This window comes from Dinoponera quadriceps, unplaced genomic scaffold (genome assembly GCF_001313825.1).
Source record: "Dinoponera quadriceps isolate SergipeBrazil2010 unplaced genomic scaffold, ASM131382v1 scaffold2872, whole genome shotgun sequence".
NCBI lineage: Eukaryota > Metazoa > Arthropoda > Insecta > Hymenoptera > Formicidae > Dinoponera > Dinoponera quadriceps.
Genome location: NW_014556992.1, coordinates 422 through 18,307, shown reverse-complemented (window position 1 = coordinate 18,307; position 17,886 = coordinate 422). Strand labels below are relative to the sequence as shown.

The 17,886-nt window shown below is 35.2% G+C and overlaps 3 protein-coding genes across 7 annotated transcripts in view; 1 reads left to right on the top strand and 2 right to left on the bottom strand.

Moving 5' to 3' along the window:
• Positions 1–24: 24 nt before the first annotated feature.
• LOC106748537 (neurofilament heavy polypeptide-like) lies at positions 25–6,963 on the bottom strand. The gene is made up of 7 exons (XM_014627189.1): positions 6,703–6,963; positions 6,148–6,375; positions 5,077–5,218; positions 2,995–4,957; positions 2,135–2,199; positions 1,949–2,017; positions 25–1,442 (listed from the first exon to the last, which is right to left on the bottom strand). Exons 1-7 carry the CDS (start codon positions 6,718–6,720, stop codon positions 1,279–1,281), a joined length of 2,649 nt encoding a protein of 882 aa, XP_014482675.1. The 5' UTR covers positions 6,721–6,963; the 3' UTR covers positions 25–1,278.
• A 720-nt stretch (positions 6,964–7,683) lies between these two features.
• On the top strand, positions 7,684–11,278 carry LOC106748539 (lysine-specific demethylase 8). Of its 5 annotated transcripts, none has more exons than XM_014627194.1 (8): positions 7,684–7,827; positions 8,821–8,954; positions 9,108–9,249; positions 9,354–9,534; positions 9,659–9,820; positions 10,048–10,265; positions 10,371–10,529; positions 10,904–11,278. In XM_014627194.1, exons 2-8 carry the CDS (start codon positions 8,824–8,826, stop codon positions 11,159–11,161), a joined length of 1,251 nt encoding a protein of 416 aa, XP_014482680.1. In that variant the 5' UTR covers positions 7,684–7,827; positions 8,821–8,823; the 3' UTR covers positions 11,162–11,278. The 5 variants fall into 5 exon arrangements, with proteins under 5 accessions (XP_014482680.1, XP_014482677.1, XP_014482681.1 ...); XM_014627191.1 differs by lacking the exon at positions 7,684–7,827 and adding an exon at positions 7,851–8,017; XM_014627195.1 differs by lacking the exon at positions 7,684–7,827 and adding an exon at positions 8,076–8,110.
• Positions 11,279–11,398: 120 nt separating this feature from the next.
• Positions 11,399–17,886, bottom strand: part of LOC106748538 — a 6,903-nt gene continuing 415 nt past the window's right edge. The window contains exons 3-12 of the mRNA XM_014627190.1: positions 17,426–17,553; positions 16,946–17,131; positions 16,734–16,879; positions 16,181–16,620; positions 15,270–15,362; positions 15,029–15,182; positions 14,390–14,669; positions 13,334–13,509; positions 12,033–12,228; positions 11,399–11,881 (exon numbers count right to left, since the gene is read on the bottom strand). Coding sequence (XP_014482676.1) covers positions 11,862–11,881; positions 12,033–12,228; positions 13,334–13,509; positions 14,390–14,669; positions 15,029–15,182; positions 15,270–15,362; positions 16,181–16,620; positions 16,734–16,879; positions 16,946–17,131; positions 17,426–17,553 — 1,819 coding nt within the window. The 3' untranslated portion in view covers positions 11,399–11,861. The remainder of the gene's footprint in view (positions 11,882–12,032; positions 12,229–13,333; positions 13,510–14,389; positions 14,670–15,028; positions 15,183–15,269; positions 15,363–16,180; positions 16,621–16,733; positions 16,880–16,945; positions 17,132–17,425; positions 17,554–17,886) is intronic.

Here is a 17,886-nt window from a genome sequence, read left to right as displayed (position 1 = left end):
TATATATATATATGTATACTACAACTGTACTTCTCTCGACATTGTTGATCGATATTTAAGCGTTATGTACAATTAAGGTACGTCTAGACCTGTGACTACCTTCGTATAAAATATGCTTAGGTTCTGCAAAAGGTAGCTTTGGGATTATCAATGATACCTGTTTATTTAAGTGAGCGATCAAAGTAAATTATGTACACATTCTCATCAACATATGATTTAATATAATCACACGTAATCTACCTAAGCAATACTTAACAATAAATAATTGGGTACATTTAGATCGCACGAAGTATTGAAAATTTTGAATATTGTCATCTAGTGTATTATTAGTATCATTATTGTATTTGATAATTGAAAAGAAAACACACCGTTCCGCATAATTTACAAACAACATCAAATAAGCTTTTTAAAGAGCTCATCTTCCTATGTTGATAACCGAATGATGTAAGATGAACCGCTACTTTCTCTCTCTCTCTCTCTCTCTCTCTCTCTCTCTCTCTCTCTCTCTCTCTCTCTCACACACACACACACTTTCTCTCTTTTTTCTTTCTTCGTATAAATATCGCGATCGGATGAACGCGAATTTATCTTATTCCTAAACAAAAAACAAATCACTTTTATTTTCAACCGAACCGTTCCGAGTTCAGAGTTATGCGATGCTAAACAATCTATGGAAAAGATTCTACGTATTTTTTCTTTGTGCAGCATTCACGTTCCTTCAGTACTTAGTATTGTTATCAGATTCTGCATCTACCTCATACACGAAAACATGCTCTAAATACATTCCCTTGGTGAAATTTAGCGTTGTAAGAGTTATCGAATTTGTATTAACCCTTGACTATTATTGAAAGGCACACATACTCTGCTTCACATCGTTTATAGACAATCTCGACTGATATAAATTGTCTTTGTCGTGTTTCGGTCTCGTAATATTTCTTCTTTGCCGCCAATGAAATTGTCCGTCACGACAACAAAAGTTGATCTCTATTAAGAGACGCTATTTCTCCCGTTAATGAACACATTTGAGGAGAATGGTTATTTGCGAAGCCAGTATGATTATAGCGGTCGATCATTCGTTCGTACAACGCCGTGCTAATCCGTAAGGTTACGATGGAGTATCGCGTGAATGACTTGAGAGGACTTCATTAATTGCCATTTTGAAAGTTTGCCGTGACTCGGTAATATGAAGTATCGATTAAATTGGGTGGACGAAGGTTTATCACACACTACTTATGGGTATAGTTATAGAGTGACACCTATATAAAGGTATAATGTACACTACAAAATATGCTCAGGATCTTTTAGAGACAAATGATTTTTGTGCTTTACCTTACGACCCTGTCTTTTGGATGCTTTTCGAGTAACCTTGGATTCCCTGGATTCTTGTTTATTGAGACCGAGCCGGAAGCGCACCGGTACCTTCGAATCAAGAGTACTTTCATCTGTGAAATAGAAAGAACACGATGATGCATTGTGATGAAGAACGCCTCGGTTTTCACTTTTAATCGTCCCTCTGCGTTCGTTCGTTGCAAATCGCTTTCTTCATACGTGTGCGCAAAATAAATAAGAATAGAATAAAATAGTAATAATATATTATTGATGTACAAATAAAGTAAAAATAATAATAAAGTCTAAAAAAAGAAAACATTTCAAGTCATTAACACTTTAATGGCCGCACTTCTACGCAGTCAAACGTCGCCAGGAGCCGGCAATATTTTTGAAGAATTAATTTAAAAAAACTTTATTAAAATTTGTTGTTTATATTCATAAAATCACTTGTTTACATTCATAAATCATCACACAGAGAGTGTGGTACTGGCCAATAATCTTCGGCGGTAGCATCACACACATGTTGTGTGAACGGCCATTAAAGTGTTAACGATGTTCCAAAATAAAACCTCAGGAATTTGTGTTAAGCGTACGATATATTTGAAAAAAATATAATCACCTTCGGAATCATGTAATTCAGTTACAGATCGATGTAGAACTGTAACCCGTCTAACTTCCTTTTGATTTGCTGCAAGGAAAGACGTATCGATCGTTAGGAATAATTTGCATGCAATCAGAAAGGAGGGAAACAAATTCAACTAAATATAAAATGATTTCTTGAATTGATCTATTCTCTGTTACTTACTTTTCTCAGTATTATCAGTATTAATGACATGCCTCTGATTAGCCTTGGCGTTATTCTTCACAACCCTGTGGAAAAGCATGGAGAAGAATGGATTGAGCGACATTATTGCGAGAAAAGGCGTAAGGATGTATTGCCCACAATTCAAAATAATTAAAAAAATATAAAAAAAATACAAACTGACTTACACTGCATTTAAAAGTTACACCAGAAGTTTGACAATAATTCAGAGCCTGGATCAAAAGTTTTCCACCTTAAAGGAGGTTGTAAGGTGAAATGAGTTTGATAAGAATTCGATGAAACATATATTGCATATACATTGAAATATTATCTAACTCATTCCTCCTTCCTTCGTTCCAGCTCGTACAATTAAAAAAAGATTAGCCATTCGAAAGCTGAAATATTTGTAACTAAAATTAACATTTTTTATATGTGTCCCTTAAAATTAGCGTCCTAGTTTTCATTTCTATTTTTAATATCTTCTAAATTATAAAAATCAGATTTTAATGGAAAATTACTATGGTATTAAAGATTTATGTGCAGGCATTATATACAAATTTCAGAATTATTGACCATTTCGTTTTGAAAAAATACAATACATATAATTTTTATCATTTATAGTAATACTCGAAATATATATATATGCACCTATTTAAATACTTATATACATTTCTCTATTATCTATGCATCTCTATTAGAACAACTAATACATAAAAATATCTTCGTATTTGTAATATATTGCATATACATATCTATCTCAATTTCGTTTCAAATATTTATTATTCACGATCCACCGACAATACGGTACTAATGGGCAATAATACATCCTTAAGGACGCTACGTAACACTTGGTTCATACTCACTCATTCACGACACCTTTGAAGGCCGACTGCACTAATCTGGCGGACTGAATGGGAACTGTTCTGTTCAGTCTTTCCGCGCGCCTCCTGCTGAGTTCCGCTCGCAAGTCTCCCTCTTCGTCGATCGCCAAGTCCTCGAATATAGCATCCACGTCTTCGCTCGGGCCGTCGGAGACGATCTCCTTGCGTTTCTTACATTTTTTGTCCTTCCCGATGCGCTCGGACAGCGGCAGCTCGTTCTTCAACTTCCCCACTTGATACAACTCCTTGTCGCGCTTCTTCCTCTTCTTCGAAGGCTTCTCCTTCTCCGCCTTCTGCGGCTCCACGTCGATACACGTGTTGAGGGAACTCGCGATAGCGTTCGGAGACGCGTCGTCCGCTTCTTCGAGCTCTTCAAACTCGTAATTCGTTTCCAGACCCAGATCCATGTCCTGGACATCGTACTCGTCCGACGGCTTGGCCTTCCTCAACCCGGTCAGATGAAACTCTATTGCTTTCGTTGAAGTCTCCATTTCGGTGCTCGCGGTGTGCTTCTTGCAGAGTTTAATCTTCTTGTTGGCGTTCACTGGATCGATAGGCCGCGTCGACTCGAACTTCTTTCTCCTCGCCTCGAGCACGGGATCGTTGATCGCGTCCACGGGCTCCTTTGTCGTTTCCACCGTTGTCGCCGGTCTCTCGTACGGTTCATCCTTCTGCTTCGACTTCACTCGTGGCACCTCCGGCGTCGTCGCGCTCTTCAAGGTCGGCGACGGCTCCCGCGCGTACGAGCCGGCCGCGTTATCTGGAGTGACGGAACGCGGCCCGTGCTTCCTGGGTAATTCCTTCGGTGACCACTTCGGCGAACGTCTGCGCCGAGGCGACGGAAGCCGCGGTGAATTCCTCGGCGACGACCACGGCGACCTGCGCGGTGTTCTACGCGGCGACGACACCTTGGGTGACTGTAAACGCGACGATCCTCTTCGGAGGGGCGACAGACCGGGCGACCTGGACGCTAATCGACGCGGCGACGTTCTCCTGGGGGGTGACCTGGGGGACTTGGACCTCGGCGATAGCCTCAGAGGCGAGAACCTCGGCGTGCGCGACCTTGACAAGCGCGGCGATCGGGAGCGCGAGCGAACTTTCGGCGTGCGCGGCCGCGGTGACTTCGAGCGCGACGATCTCCGCGGCGACCGAGACCGCGAGGAGAGCTTGGGTGATCTGCCCCTCGGCGACAGCTTCCGCGGGGGTGACCTCTTCGTGGACGACGTTCGATTCGGAGACCTTCGCGGCGAGAGTTTCGGCGACCTGGGTCGCGGCGAATATCGCGACGGAGACCTCCGCGGTGAGCGGTACCTCGTCGACTCTCTCGGCGATCTTCTCGACTGTCTCGGCGGGGATCTTCTGAGGGGAGATCTCCTCGGTGATTTCTTGCGCGGCCGCGACCTCGGCGACAACGATCTGCGTTTCTGGCTGATCCGGCTCACCACGTGCGGCGAAACCGATCTTCTCTCGCTCTTGACCGCAGTCAGGGACGAAGCGGTCGCAACGTTGCCCCTGTCCTTCTTGCCGGAGCAGCTCTCGTCCGGTTTCGCTCTTTGATCGGAGGCTTTATTTCCCTCCTCGTGCCTCGTCAGGTTCTTCCCTTCACTTTTACTCGATTTCTTCTCCTTCTTCTCTAACGGTTTCCCCACATTCATTTCTCGCTCCATCTCGTCCATTAAACGTTCTAGGCTGTCTTCCTCTTCGAGATCAGCCATTAGCAGTATGTCGTCGTCATCGTCGTTACCGTCTTCTTTTTGATCCTCCCCGTTCTTCTGCAAATTCTCTGTAACCTCCTCCGGAATTTCCATCTCTACCAATGGCTCTTTCGGTTCTTCCTTCGCTATAATATCTGCCTTCACTGACGTTGCGGCGCTCTTCTGCTCCTTCATATCCTCATCCTCAGAAGCGCTCCCATTGTCTTTGAAACGGTGAAATTTTGATATTTCTGAAAATACAATTATATTATTGTTGAACTCTTGTAGGAAGAAATAAGCGTGCAATCATTGGTATCAATATTTAACGCAATGTCCTAATATATCACGTATAAACAGGAAGAAAATTCACCTTGAGGGCATGATTCTACATGTGGCTCAGTCTTTTCTACTTTGACGGGATAAACTGTTTCAATTTGTTGAAGTGGTGTAGGTTCATCCACAGGAACTATCGCTATCAGGTTTGGATTACGAGGGCTCTGATAATATACATTCTGTAAATGGGAAGTGCAGACACATGAAATAAAAATGTAAAAAATTAAGATTACATATTCTTGAAATATTTTGACATAGTTAATCAAATATATGCATATAGTATGAATATTATGGAACAAAAGTACAATAATCTTGACATGTTTATACAGCAACCTAAAATTAAATTAGTAATACCTGTAATCTATGTTTGCATGATCAAAACTGATAAGTCCCGATATCGCAGCTATTAGTGTCACATGTCACATATATATGCGGTATAGATATAACATAACTATTTGTACAACATCGATAGTCGCATCAGCAGAAATTATTAAATCAGTCCTACGTTATTCACATAAACTTTGATTATAGAAGCATTAAGGCCTGGTTGCAATGTTATTTTGATTTTAAGTAAGACTTAAAACTTGAAATTTGTTGTACCAGAGCAGAAGTGACAGCTAAAGTGCTTTGAGTTTATCTAATTAAGATTAGTGCAAATTAAAGGCAGGTTTTGCTTTTACTTGAGTACAACAAATTTCAAGTTTTAAGTGTCGCATAAAGCCGAAATAACATTGATGCAACCAGGTCTAAATCAGTTCTAAGTTCCTGTGTAAACATAGTCATAGTTATCTTAATAAGTTGAATATTGTGTCGGCCAGTGGTGGCCCACATTGGACTTTCCATTCATGCTACCTAATGCTTATTTTACATTATCTCTTTCCTTCGGAATACTGATTTTTATAGTTTTATAAATATTATAAGATACATCTTATAAAGATACACAATAAAAATATACAATAAGTGCAGTGATCGTGGATTATCAGTAGCCTATATGGCTTGAATGAAGTCACCCGGAATTGGTGCGGCACTCAACATGTTAATATCGGCATACAAAGCACCTATCATACTTGTGAATCCAAATATGCTATGCAATACAAATAAGACTTACGCCATTTTGCCTTTGTTGTATTCTATTGTTGTAGTGAAAATTCCTTCTCATAGGCCGTTGGTATTTATATGGGATACGAGACGATTGTGTTACTTGTGGTAATATCGGTCGTCTGTTGCGCGCCGCATCTTTTGCCCGGATCGATTGTAGTGCAACCATCCTTAACGTTTCCAGATCTTCGTCGTCATCATCCTCAATTTTGATTTTTGATTGCGGAACTACGACCATCTGTGAGAGAGCGCACACAAATAATGAGATCTTACACAGGATATACAAGAAAGTTCATTCATAGTATCAGAGAATTGACGAAAAATCGGGTTTTTGCGACATCAACCGTCACGATCGCGAGAAACAAACGCAAATGAATAAACCATCGCAGAACACACACGATCGGAGTGTTTTTTGCTATCGAACACACTTTCGGCATCGCATTGTCACGGACATATTCGACGTGTATCCTCGTCGCTCCTCGACCGAAAATACGTCTTGACAAAGAGAAACGTCGATCGCGAATAGCGTACGTTCGCACGAATCCTGGTAGTGCAGGCGGCTTACCTTTTCGCGATAATCCATTTTATCGAGAGGAGTGCTGGGAAGAGTCGAAGCGTTCGCAATGGTCACGGCGGACTACGCCGTCCGCGTAAATAGTCTTTTACGTTGAGCGCACGCAAAACTGGCGCGCGTCACATACACCGATGGCACACGTCACACACATACTGCGAAGCGAAACATTCTCTCTGAAGAATTTGCGGATTCTTATAAATCACTCTCGCAACGAAAGTCGCTTGCTTCTCGTCGCCCCCTACCACACGTAAATAAAAATGGCGTACGTGAGTTTATGGAGCTGATGATCGCGGACTATGAACGTCCGTTTGATGAGAAACCGAGGGGAAAAGTGGCGCCTATTGCAAAGCCGCTGGGCTACGTACGGCTATGTACTTAATAGGTAGAGTTGCACTTAATTCATCAATCAGAGCGAAAAAAGCTAAGATTTCATTATCATGATTGATTAATTAAGGGCCGGCTAACTTCCTGGAAAGATTTCCTGTCAGGTAAATCTTGCCAAGAAGATGGAACAATCAGCTTTGAATGCTACTATATTGACAAATAGGATTTTCGAACAAAACCGTATGAAGGAAGATTCACATTTCGCCTGGCATCCAATAGGAGATTCTACTTTCTAGAGGTCTTTCTGGAGGTAGATGTCGCTTGTCGCACGACGAGTATTGTCGGATATGCCGATTGGTTGTCGGATAGTTCCTAAAATTTTCTCTAGGCACCCTAAATTTATAACTGTTTCTATCATCATGGGGTGCGTTCAGAAATCTTACTCAATAAAGTAGAGATTATTAACCAATCGTGATAAAGAAATCTTTGCCTTTTTTATCTTGATTAATCAATTAAATGCTGCTCTACCTGTTGAATAGGATTTCCGAACGCAGCCATGGTTTAAATTTAATCCACGATTTATTCAAAGGAATTATATTGGCCAATTGGCTGAATTAATCAATGCCGATTGGTCAATTCCGTTGAGTTAATCGTCGATTAAATTTAAATCGTGATAGTAGAAACGGGCACTAATTGGTCTGTTCTAACTGTTAGAACAAGACAATATATTCTTGTCTACTTCTAACTCATTACAGCAGTGCAGCAGTACAGCTAAAAAGAATAAACGAAACGGTGAATAAAAAATCTTGATTTCCAAGTAGTACGCCTATCATCGTATTATCGATGGAATGCGTAATTTCAAGACAATTCCTGTGAAATATATAATTGATTGAAAATGTAATTGAATGTGATTATTTCTTTGAACAATTCTTAATTTCTGGCACGATAATAAATAATTATACCACAAACTGTGGCCAAATTGGTGAGAATTATTCTTGAACATTTATATAACCTGACCTAATCAAACATTGGACGTCCACCTGTCGCATGCTTTATTTTATAATACTTTTTTCAGGTAATAAAACGGAAAAATGTGCACGAAATATTTTGTTACTCGTGGTATTATTCTTGTCTGTTGTATACTGATACTTGTGAGAATAATTTACTTGATATTCGTGAAACGCAACAAGCCCAGAAAAAGATCTCATCCTGCTAAAACAATGATAATATTAGGATCAGGAGGACACACAGCCGAAATGCTGCGTGTCGTCAGGCATATGGATTTTAAGAATTATTCACCTAGAATATACGTTTGTGCAGAGACAGATAAGCTCAGTGCAGAAAAGGTCAAAAACCTGGAAGATGGCAATGAAGATTACAAAATTATAGACATTTACAGAAGTAGAGAAGTACGACAATCGTACTTCACGTCAGTCTGGACCACTGTGCTCGCCACTTTAAATTCTCTTCCAATATTGTGGAAAGAAAAACCAGAGCTTATTTTATGCAACGGTCCTGGCACTTGCGTTCCCCTGTGTGTCGTAGCATTTTTATTCAAAGTACTGTGCATCACACAGAGCGTTGTTATATATATAGAGAGTTTCTGCAGAGTTAAGACCTTCTCACTAACCGGCAAGATTTTGTATTATTTAGCTGATCACATTGTTGTACAATGGATATATTTGAGTAAACCTGTATACAACAGAAGCATTTTTTTATAAGTAAAGGTTTCTTCATTTCTCTTAAGGTAGTCTGCATTTATTTTACCACCTATATGATTTTCAGAGAATGGCTCGCAGCACTTCTATGGTAACGGTTCCTTGGGAATTATTAGCGGAGGAATTGAAAAACATACCTATCGAGATAAGGCTGTACTTAGCATCGACAATCGATGTATTACGTGCATCTGACAAACAATTGTAAATATAAAAAATTCCTGGGTAATATTCATTTGGTTTGATTGGATTCATTGATAGTATTTGAAAGGTCTTTACAGACCGCGTATATTCATCAGATCTTTATTTTGCACGAATACTCAACGTGTTATATATATAAAACTTTCTTCCCACAAGAACATCAGAAAAATGGATAGGTACTTCGATAACGAAAATAGAAGCTTGTTTAGATCGCACATGGGAAATGTTGAATTCAGGATACTGGAAAGATGTCCCGGTAGAGTACAGATATAGTTATTCTCTATGCATTGTTATAAAGGTATATAAAGTAGTTATTAATACACTCCATATCTTATATCAGTCAAATATTTTTACTCATTAGCTTAACTAATTAATTTGAAACTATGCTCTCTCTACATTTAGGCAGTATTGTTAGAACTTCAATATGAAATTAATGCCGGGCATTCCACCGAGAAAGAAAAAAAAGCTGCATTAAGAAATATTATTAGCCAAATTGACAAAGGTATTCTATTAGGCGCGCCACTTTCCAGTGTGCCGAACTTATTAACAACTATTGCCGCGAAGCTGAACAGTTATTGTGGTGGTAAAGATTTCTGCGTTACTAATATACTAATATAACGATAAGTAAAGATTAGCAGATAAAATTATATACAATAATTCAGTGGTAATATTAGAAATCAATGATCTGCTTTTTGTGTTTCCATTAGACGAATCTAGTGGTGCAAATCTAGAGGAAATCCCAATTGACGGTGATAAAATTAACGATGCGATCTTATCTGGATTCTCGGAGGTAGCACATTATGAGGAGCCTTCAATGGAGTCATTTTACAGAAAGGTTTTTATGCCGAAATATCCGGCCGTGTTAACAGGTAAAGAACACGAATCGCTTAAAACTTCTTATAATAATATGTATTGATAAAATGACTAATTTTATCTCAACCTGTCTCAACATACAAAGTCATCGATTATCTTCTACGAACATTATAAATACGTTATGTAGCTCCTATTTACATAGCAATCTGATGATACTTTACACGTGCCTTCGCAAAATTGTCAAAGAAGACTATTAAGTATTTATTTCAATGTACCTCCTTAGGTTGCATGAAACATTGGAAAGCATTGGCATTGTGGAAGAATCCTGACTATCTATGTAAGATTGCAGGATCTCGTACAGTACCTATCGAAATTGGTTCCCGTTATACTGAGGAGGATTGGACTCAGCATCTTGTCAGTTTCTCTGAATTTTTACGAACACACGTTATCGCAAGTGACAGTCGAGTCGGTTATTTGGCGCAGCATCAACTTTTCGAACAGGTGGTCCAAAATACATTGGTTCAATATTACAAAGTTAATCAGTTTAACGCGTTCTTAAACATAATCCTAATGTATTAATATAAAATCTTTCGAAATTTTTCTCAGATACCAGAATTAAAAGAGGATTTCGCAATACCGGAATACTGCAGTTTTTCGGACGATGAGAATAATGACGTCGAACCACCTGATATAAATGCGTGGTTCGGACCTGGTGGCACAGTATCGCCCTTGCACTTTGATCCAAAAAATAACTTGCTTTCTCAGGTGATAAAATATAAATATAATAATTAATATAATTATAATAAATTACATAAATTAATTATAATATAATAATTTATGTATATATATCAATTATATATGTTCTCTTTATAAATATAGAATCACACTAGATAAGCTATTTTGTTGAATAGTTTTTTAATAATTAAAGATTGAGATATGATGTATTAAGAAAATGATTTAATATTTTAAGTATGTGTGAAACAGATATTTTCAAAAAAAGTGTCCCTTTAATCAGAATAATTATATTTGACTGTGGATGCATGCCAGTATTAAAAAGTTTTCTCCCCAACAGGTTTTATCTATAAATCCGTATTAAATTTATCATATGCCATAATATTGTAACTGTTCATGTTTTGCAGATATTTGGTTATAAAAGAATTATTTTATATCATCCAGACGAAACAGATAATTTGTATCCGTACAACACGAGGTTACTCAATAATACTGCACAGGTGGACCCAATAAATCTAGATTATAATAAGTGGCCAAATTTTTGTAAAGCTAAAGGCCTAATGTGTTGCTTAAAACCTGGAGAAATGCTTTATATTCCACCAAAGTGGTGGCATCACGTAACCGCCCTCACTCCGAGTTTCTCAATAAGTTTCTGGTGGAGTTAATAATCTTGTTAAGTAAATATATAATAAATTACTATCTGCGAGTATACCATAATAAAATTTCTTTCAATAATGCGAGTTATACTTCTTGTCATGTTATAAAACACTATGTATAATATACGTGCAATATTTTTAACATATAGTAAAATTGACGTAATTATTATTACGTATGTATGCTTTTTATATTTATTTAACTTACATATACGTCTATATAGTGCATATAGAGTGTCATCCAATCGTTCCTCTAATATCAAGGAATTCGAGAAAGATTTCTCATGAAATAATAAAGTAAACTACATAAAATGAAGCAAGCAGGAAAGGACAATATAAAATTTAAATCTAAAAGATAGAAAATATGCAACAAATATACTTTTCAATTGATTTCTCACGGATATTACAATTCTTAAGAACTAACCTTTCCTGAAGAGGTACTCTTCTAAATGATCTTTTCCCGAACAGATTTCTTCTGAGGTAGTTTTCTCTGGAGTAACTTTTTCTGAATGGAATGCATTTGAGCTAATATCTCTTGAATAGCTATTCCCTGAGGTAGTTTTCCTTGGACAATATTTTGTACTGTTACTGCTATCACTTTGCTCCGTTGGAATTACTTCTTCATTACTAGTTCCACCGAACTTGTTTGTAATTATTTCCTTGTTAATATCTTCATCAACCTTATCTAAAGTTACTTCTTTATTACTTGTCGTTACTCCGTCATCGATTTGCCTAAAAACGTAAATTTATATTTACGTACGTACTCTTTCAAATGAATATTTATTATACAAATCATACAAAATTTATTTTATTTACTTTTCGTGTTCGGCAAAGGTAATTTTTTTATTTTTCTTATTTTCCTTATCTTCCTTATATTCCCTACCTCTTTTCTTCTGCTTCCAGAACATCTTATCATCGTTTGAAATAGTTGTATTTTGCGGTGTTGAATGTACTAATTTATAAAATTGATTAATATCTTGCTGTTCGTCATATTTGATAAGAGTTTTTTCTGCTTCTTCGCATTCACTGTAGTTGGCATTATTGTCTAAAAAGTCTAGAAAACTTTCAGGTAGCTCAACCTATAGAGATGGATTTTGTGTGAGCAGAATCTGATATATATAATAGAATATTTAATTTACATCCTTCAAATATGGTATAAATTGAATCTATTAAATGGCACATAATTAAGAAAATTTCAAGTAAAATCACCATATGGAAAAAATACAGGAATACGAAAAAATACTGATATATTGTTAAAGAACTATTATTCTTCAATATTACACCAATAATTGTTTCGTAGTCTTGTAAATTTTTATGTATATATTTATATATATGTTATATGTATGTTTTATATGTATGTATACTATATTGTCAAATGATATATGAGACATAACAGCAATCAGCAAAAAGTTTTTTGTAGAATTAAAAAAGTACAATAGTGTATATGTACTCAGATATATATATATATATATATATATATAATAAAGGGGCATATTCTATATGTAATTATACAAAGTTTCTAACGCAAGTCCTGCTAACCTTATATATTTGTTATATATTTGTAGTTTATGTCAATATGAACAAAAAAGTCCTGTACCATTTTGCAAACAACATGCAAAATTTCGAATTATTAATTATTGAAAATGATCATATATAAAGGCTTCTTTAATTAACAATTCAGAAATTTGCATGTTATTTGCAAAATGATACAGGACTTTTTTATTCAGAGTAGTCTAATCTACAAGTATATGACAGCTGTTTTATCTAGCGATAAACATCAATATATTGAACTTTAAACTTGTCGCTAGGTACAACAACTGTCATATACTTGTAGATTAGGCCACTCTGAACAAAAAAGTCCTGTGCCGTTTTACAAATAACGGCAAATTTTTGAGTTATTAATTAAGGAAGCCTCTATACAAGGCCATTTTCAATCATAAATAACTCGAAATTTTGCGCAGTCGTTTGCAAAATAGTAGAGGACATTTTTATTCACATTGACTTAAATTATAAGTAGTAATGTAACGGTTGACACGTTTTACGTCAAACACTTTGTATATGAAACATTTTTTCCCGATATGGCATGTCAGCAGGCTCTATCGATAACGCAACTTAATGAAATTACAGACAGTTATGATTTTGTTGCGGTGTTGTAATTGAATCTGCTGCCAACATTTTACTTACTGGGATTTTCTGAGTTTCATAATCTGTAAACGATACCTTAGATATGTCATCTTCATTTGATTCTAAAGAGAGATGTAGAGTTTCAAAACATGTGAAATCTATAGGACTGTCCCTTTCCGTTTGTAAAACGCTTGTTTCAGGTACAATGCCTCTGACAACTGGCTTGTTCGTCGCTTCTATAAAGATAGTAATGCGAATTTAATTAATGTCAATTACAAAATATCTTTAAATATTGGCTACGTTCCTATATTCTGCTATTATTGAAAATTTATAGTTTATGTTACTTATATTATATTTTTAATACTGACAGTGAATATCGGAACGCAGCCATTGTCTAATGCTCTTACAAAAGGTCATGCGACTCGCATAATAAGAACTAGGAATAAAAAAATATCAAACAATATTTAAGCAATATTTACGAAAAACAGAGGACAAAATCGTTTTTCTTTTGATCTTACTTTTGTAAGATATTTTAATACGATTTCACTATTATTTGTAAAAACTATGAAATAATGTGCACAAATGAAAGTGAAGAGAATGTGCACAAATTCAGGAAGTATTACCGAGTGATCATACATCAATAATAACCGTGCAGGTTAATATTAGTCTGCACCAATATTAGTGAAACAAATTATTATCGAAAGATTATATCGACATTATATGGAAAATGCCGTTATACTTTTTATTACGACTTTAATTTTTTTAATATTTTAATTAGAAATCTGGCTGACACAAAAAGCGTCCTGGTAAGCAATTGATAATGCTAATATGTTTTTTTATTTTCACTCATTCGTGAGATGTTTTGAGAATATATTTCTTATCACAATGATAAGTTACCAATTTCATACGTCGTTTCTGCTTTTTGTTGAATAATCAATAAATAATAAATCAATAATAACGCGTGCGTTAGAACGCGATTAGAAAATTCTAATAAATTGCTTTGCTTAAGGCTATTATTCCGGTCTGTGTGCTTGATGTACACTATCATGTCGCATCTTTTATAATAAAATAAAATTTCTATATAAAATATGCCATTGTGTTTATGAATCACTTTACCATGTACAGCAGTTTGGTCGTCACTGCTAACATTTGTCTTATAATATTCATGTTTAAGAGGTTTGTATTTGCTTGACAACATATCTGGCGAGATAGATGAAATATCTAGGCTCCACTTTTCTATTAATTTGTTATAAAAGTCCACCAACATGTCGTTCACGAATATAGACAAAGTCGTGGTAGAATGTATGGGTGCCTTATATTCCATCCACGGTATGTCGTTGCTTCTATTAATAAATTCTTTATTTTTTAACTGAATATTTATTTGCGTGTACAATTCCTAAAAAAATATCAACATTGAAATTATATGCAAGTCTTATATATATTTGATAAGTAAACATTTATGGTGTCCGGTAAAAAATTTTCATGCGGATCAAATACATGTACACTTATATATACATGCATATGTGTGTACATGTTTATGTATATATGCATTAGTGCACATTCAATTGTTTTATCAATGTTAAAATTAATGAATTAATTATCTTAACTGTCAAACTAGATTCGTAAGATTCAAATCTGTGTTCATTATTGAAAAATCTTATCATAAACATTATTATCAATAATACTAGTGTCACTTTTATCACGTTTAATATCGTACAACTCGTTTTATAGGATAAAACAAACTAGGCAGCATACCTGACAATCTTTCAACTCATTATTCAAGAAATTGATATTATCTTGCCAAAATTGTAAGGTTTCCATCATGTGCATGTCATTTCCCAAAATTTGTTCAAACGTAGCCTTTATTGCAGTCATTGTATTAAGTGTAATTTCGTAAAAATATTTGATCCTGTAAGCATGAAATATCAGTTAGTAAAAAATTGTGTCTATTACATTAGCACTATTTGATAACAGAGCAGCATTCGTATAAACGTACTTCTCTATTGAGATCTTAGTTTTTTCGTATTGGTCGTCCAAACGTCTCTCGAACATTTGTTTTTTAAAACTGAAATACTCCTTATGTATGAGTCTGCAAAACACAAGCATTTTGTGATATTTTTGGTAATATTGGGAAATAACGCGTTTGAAATGCCGTTGCCGTCACAAGTTACTTTTTCCAATAATAGCTTGGTAATGGCGATATTTTTTCTCTTTTTCGTTAATAACATTAACAGCAACATGATTACATTCTTCAGTGAGGATAACGAGTCACTTTGTATTTTACGTTTAATTTTACGCTGTACACGTAAAAGATACATACCGCTGCGATTTTTATGCGCGCGTGTGCGTAAGTATATGTAGGAAAAATAGCAGTTGCGAGATATCATAATAGAATGATAATAAAAATTATTTAAACACTAACGTGTATAGGACGTAAATACAAATTTGTGCGTGTAACAATTGCGCAGCGGTAACTCTTATTCTGAGATTCGTGGAAAAGAAATCCACGAAAATGGAAATAAAGAGATAAAAAAAGCACACAAACGGAGCCGATATACGGAAAAAAATTATCGATTCAAGACTTATATTCTCTTTATATAAACAAGAAAACATAATTTTATGTGGAGATAAAACTTGTTTACATGAAGAAATTCTATATAGTTCCACTAAAAATATTATATTCTTGTTATTCAAGAATAATTTTCATGAATTGAGAAAATAAAATATTGAGTAGAAAGAAAGATATCTTCAAACTAAAAATTGTATCAGATTGATGATATCGTTCTTTCTATAAAAAAATGATACTTTTTACATATAATATAATATATAAGTAAAAAATATATAGATATATTATAGACAAGTGTAGCTTACAGCGAGGTAACATGTTAATGACTATATATCACTTACTCTAATTGCTTTGTAACATAGGTCAACTCCTTCTGGTTTATCTCAATGTTTTTCAACATCTCGATGTTTCTTTGTTCCAATTTGAGCATAATCTTGTCCTTCTCGTTAGCAATTTTTTCCTTTTCATGCATTATCACTTGTTCGTAGTAATTTGTTAACTTCTGTTTATATTCCTTTCCAATCTCCGTAATTAAACGTCTAAATTCCTGCAACTCCTTTCCTAATATCCTGTTTTTTAAATTCATATCTCTTACTTCGAATTCCGCCATCCTTAGAGTAGTAATCTCGCTTGTGAGTTCTTCTATCTTTTTATTGAGATGTTCAATCGTCGATTCATTTTTACATATAATGTGTCTTTTCTCTTTTAGCTTAGCAATCGCCATTTTCAGTTTCGTATACAGAGCAAGATAATTCGTCTCTATATATGCACATTGGTCGCACTATAAAATAACACACACACACACACACACACACACACACACACACACATATATATTATAACTTATATATTGTTATCATATAAATGGTAGGAAAAAGACTGTAGTAAATTTACCTCGCCTTGCCGTGGTGGCTGACTCGTGACGATATTTTTTTCAGATTCTTTTTTCTCAGTTGGGAAGATGGTTTTGTGCGTGTCCAATACAATTTCTTTTAGTATATCGGCATTTTCAATTTCATCGTCACTTCCAGTCGCGCCATCTACCGTACGATCAGGCGATTTATGAACTGTGTGATTGTTATTGTTTTCATTTTTGTCATATTTACATTCGAACGATATCATTCTTTTAACAGAACGTTTTGAAGAATTCACTGCATCAAATGCTATTTCCTCGTTACCGTTTTCTTTTTGTTCTTCACTTTTAGATTGGTAGGCATGCTGTGTTTCATGCTTCGTATCACTAATAAACTTCCTTATGTTCTCATTCACTTTATCGATTTTGAGAAGTGCCTCTTAAATAGTGAATATATAAATTCGATTTATTTACCTTTTTATTCAAATATGAGTTGAAATGAAAGATATGGGGTTATAAGAATATTAAAGTACGGGACTGTCACTGCGCTTTTGTAGAAATTCACGCGCATCTACATGGCACGTGTATAATTAAGGAAATGACTATATCATAATGCGTAAATAAAATGAAAATAAACTCTCGCCGTGCAATCGGTGCGATATTTGTTGAGGGTCTATGAAGACGAGAGGCGTATATGTCTCGATACAATTTGTACACGTAAAAGAAAACATACCAGTTAGAGAACGTTTAATTGACGATGTCTTGCGCGGGTTTTTGCTTTCAGGTTTATTAGTTTTACTCTCTGTTGATGAATTAAAGCTCTTCATTGGACTATCGAAATCCGAGAAATACTTAAGACTGCTATATGTACATATACACATATATAAAATTAGTAATAACTATATACATATTTATTATTATATATATATCCATCTAATTTTATTACTATATATATATATATATATAGTATATACATACTATATATACTATATATATATATATACATCTAATATCTCTATTTTATATAAGATATTATAATAGTAACATATTAAAGATATATAAGGACATACTGATCTTATATATAAACAATTACTAATATTTGGTACATATATTTATAATACATATATAATAATTGATATATTATTGTTACAATATCTTATATAAAACAGATATTCGATGAATAGATTTTTAATC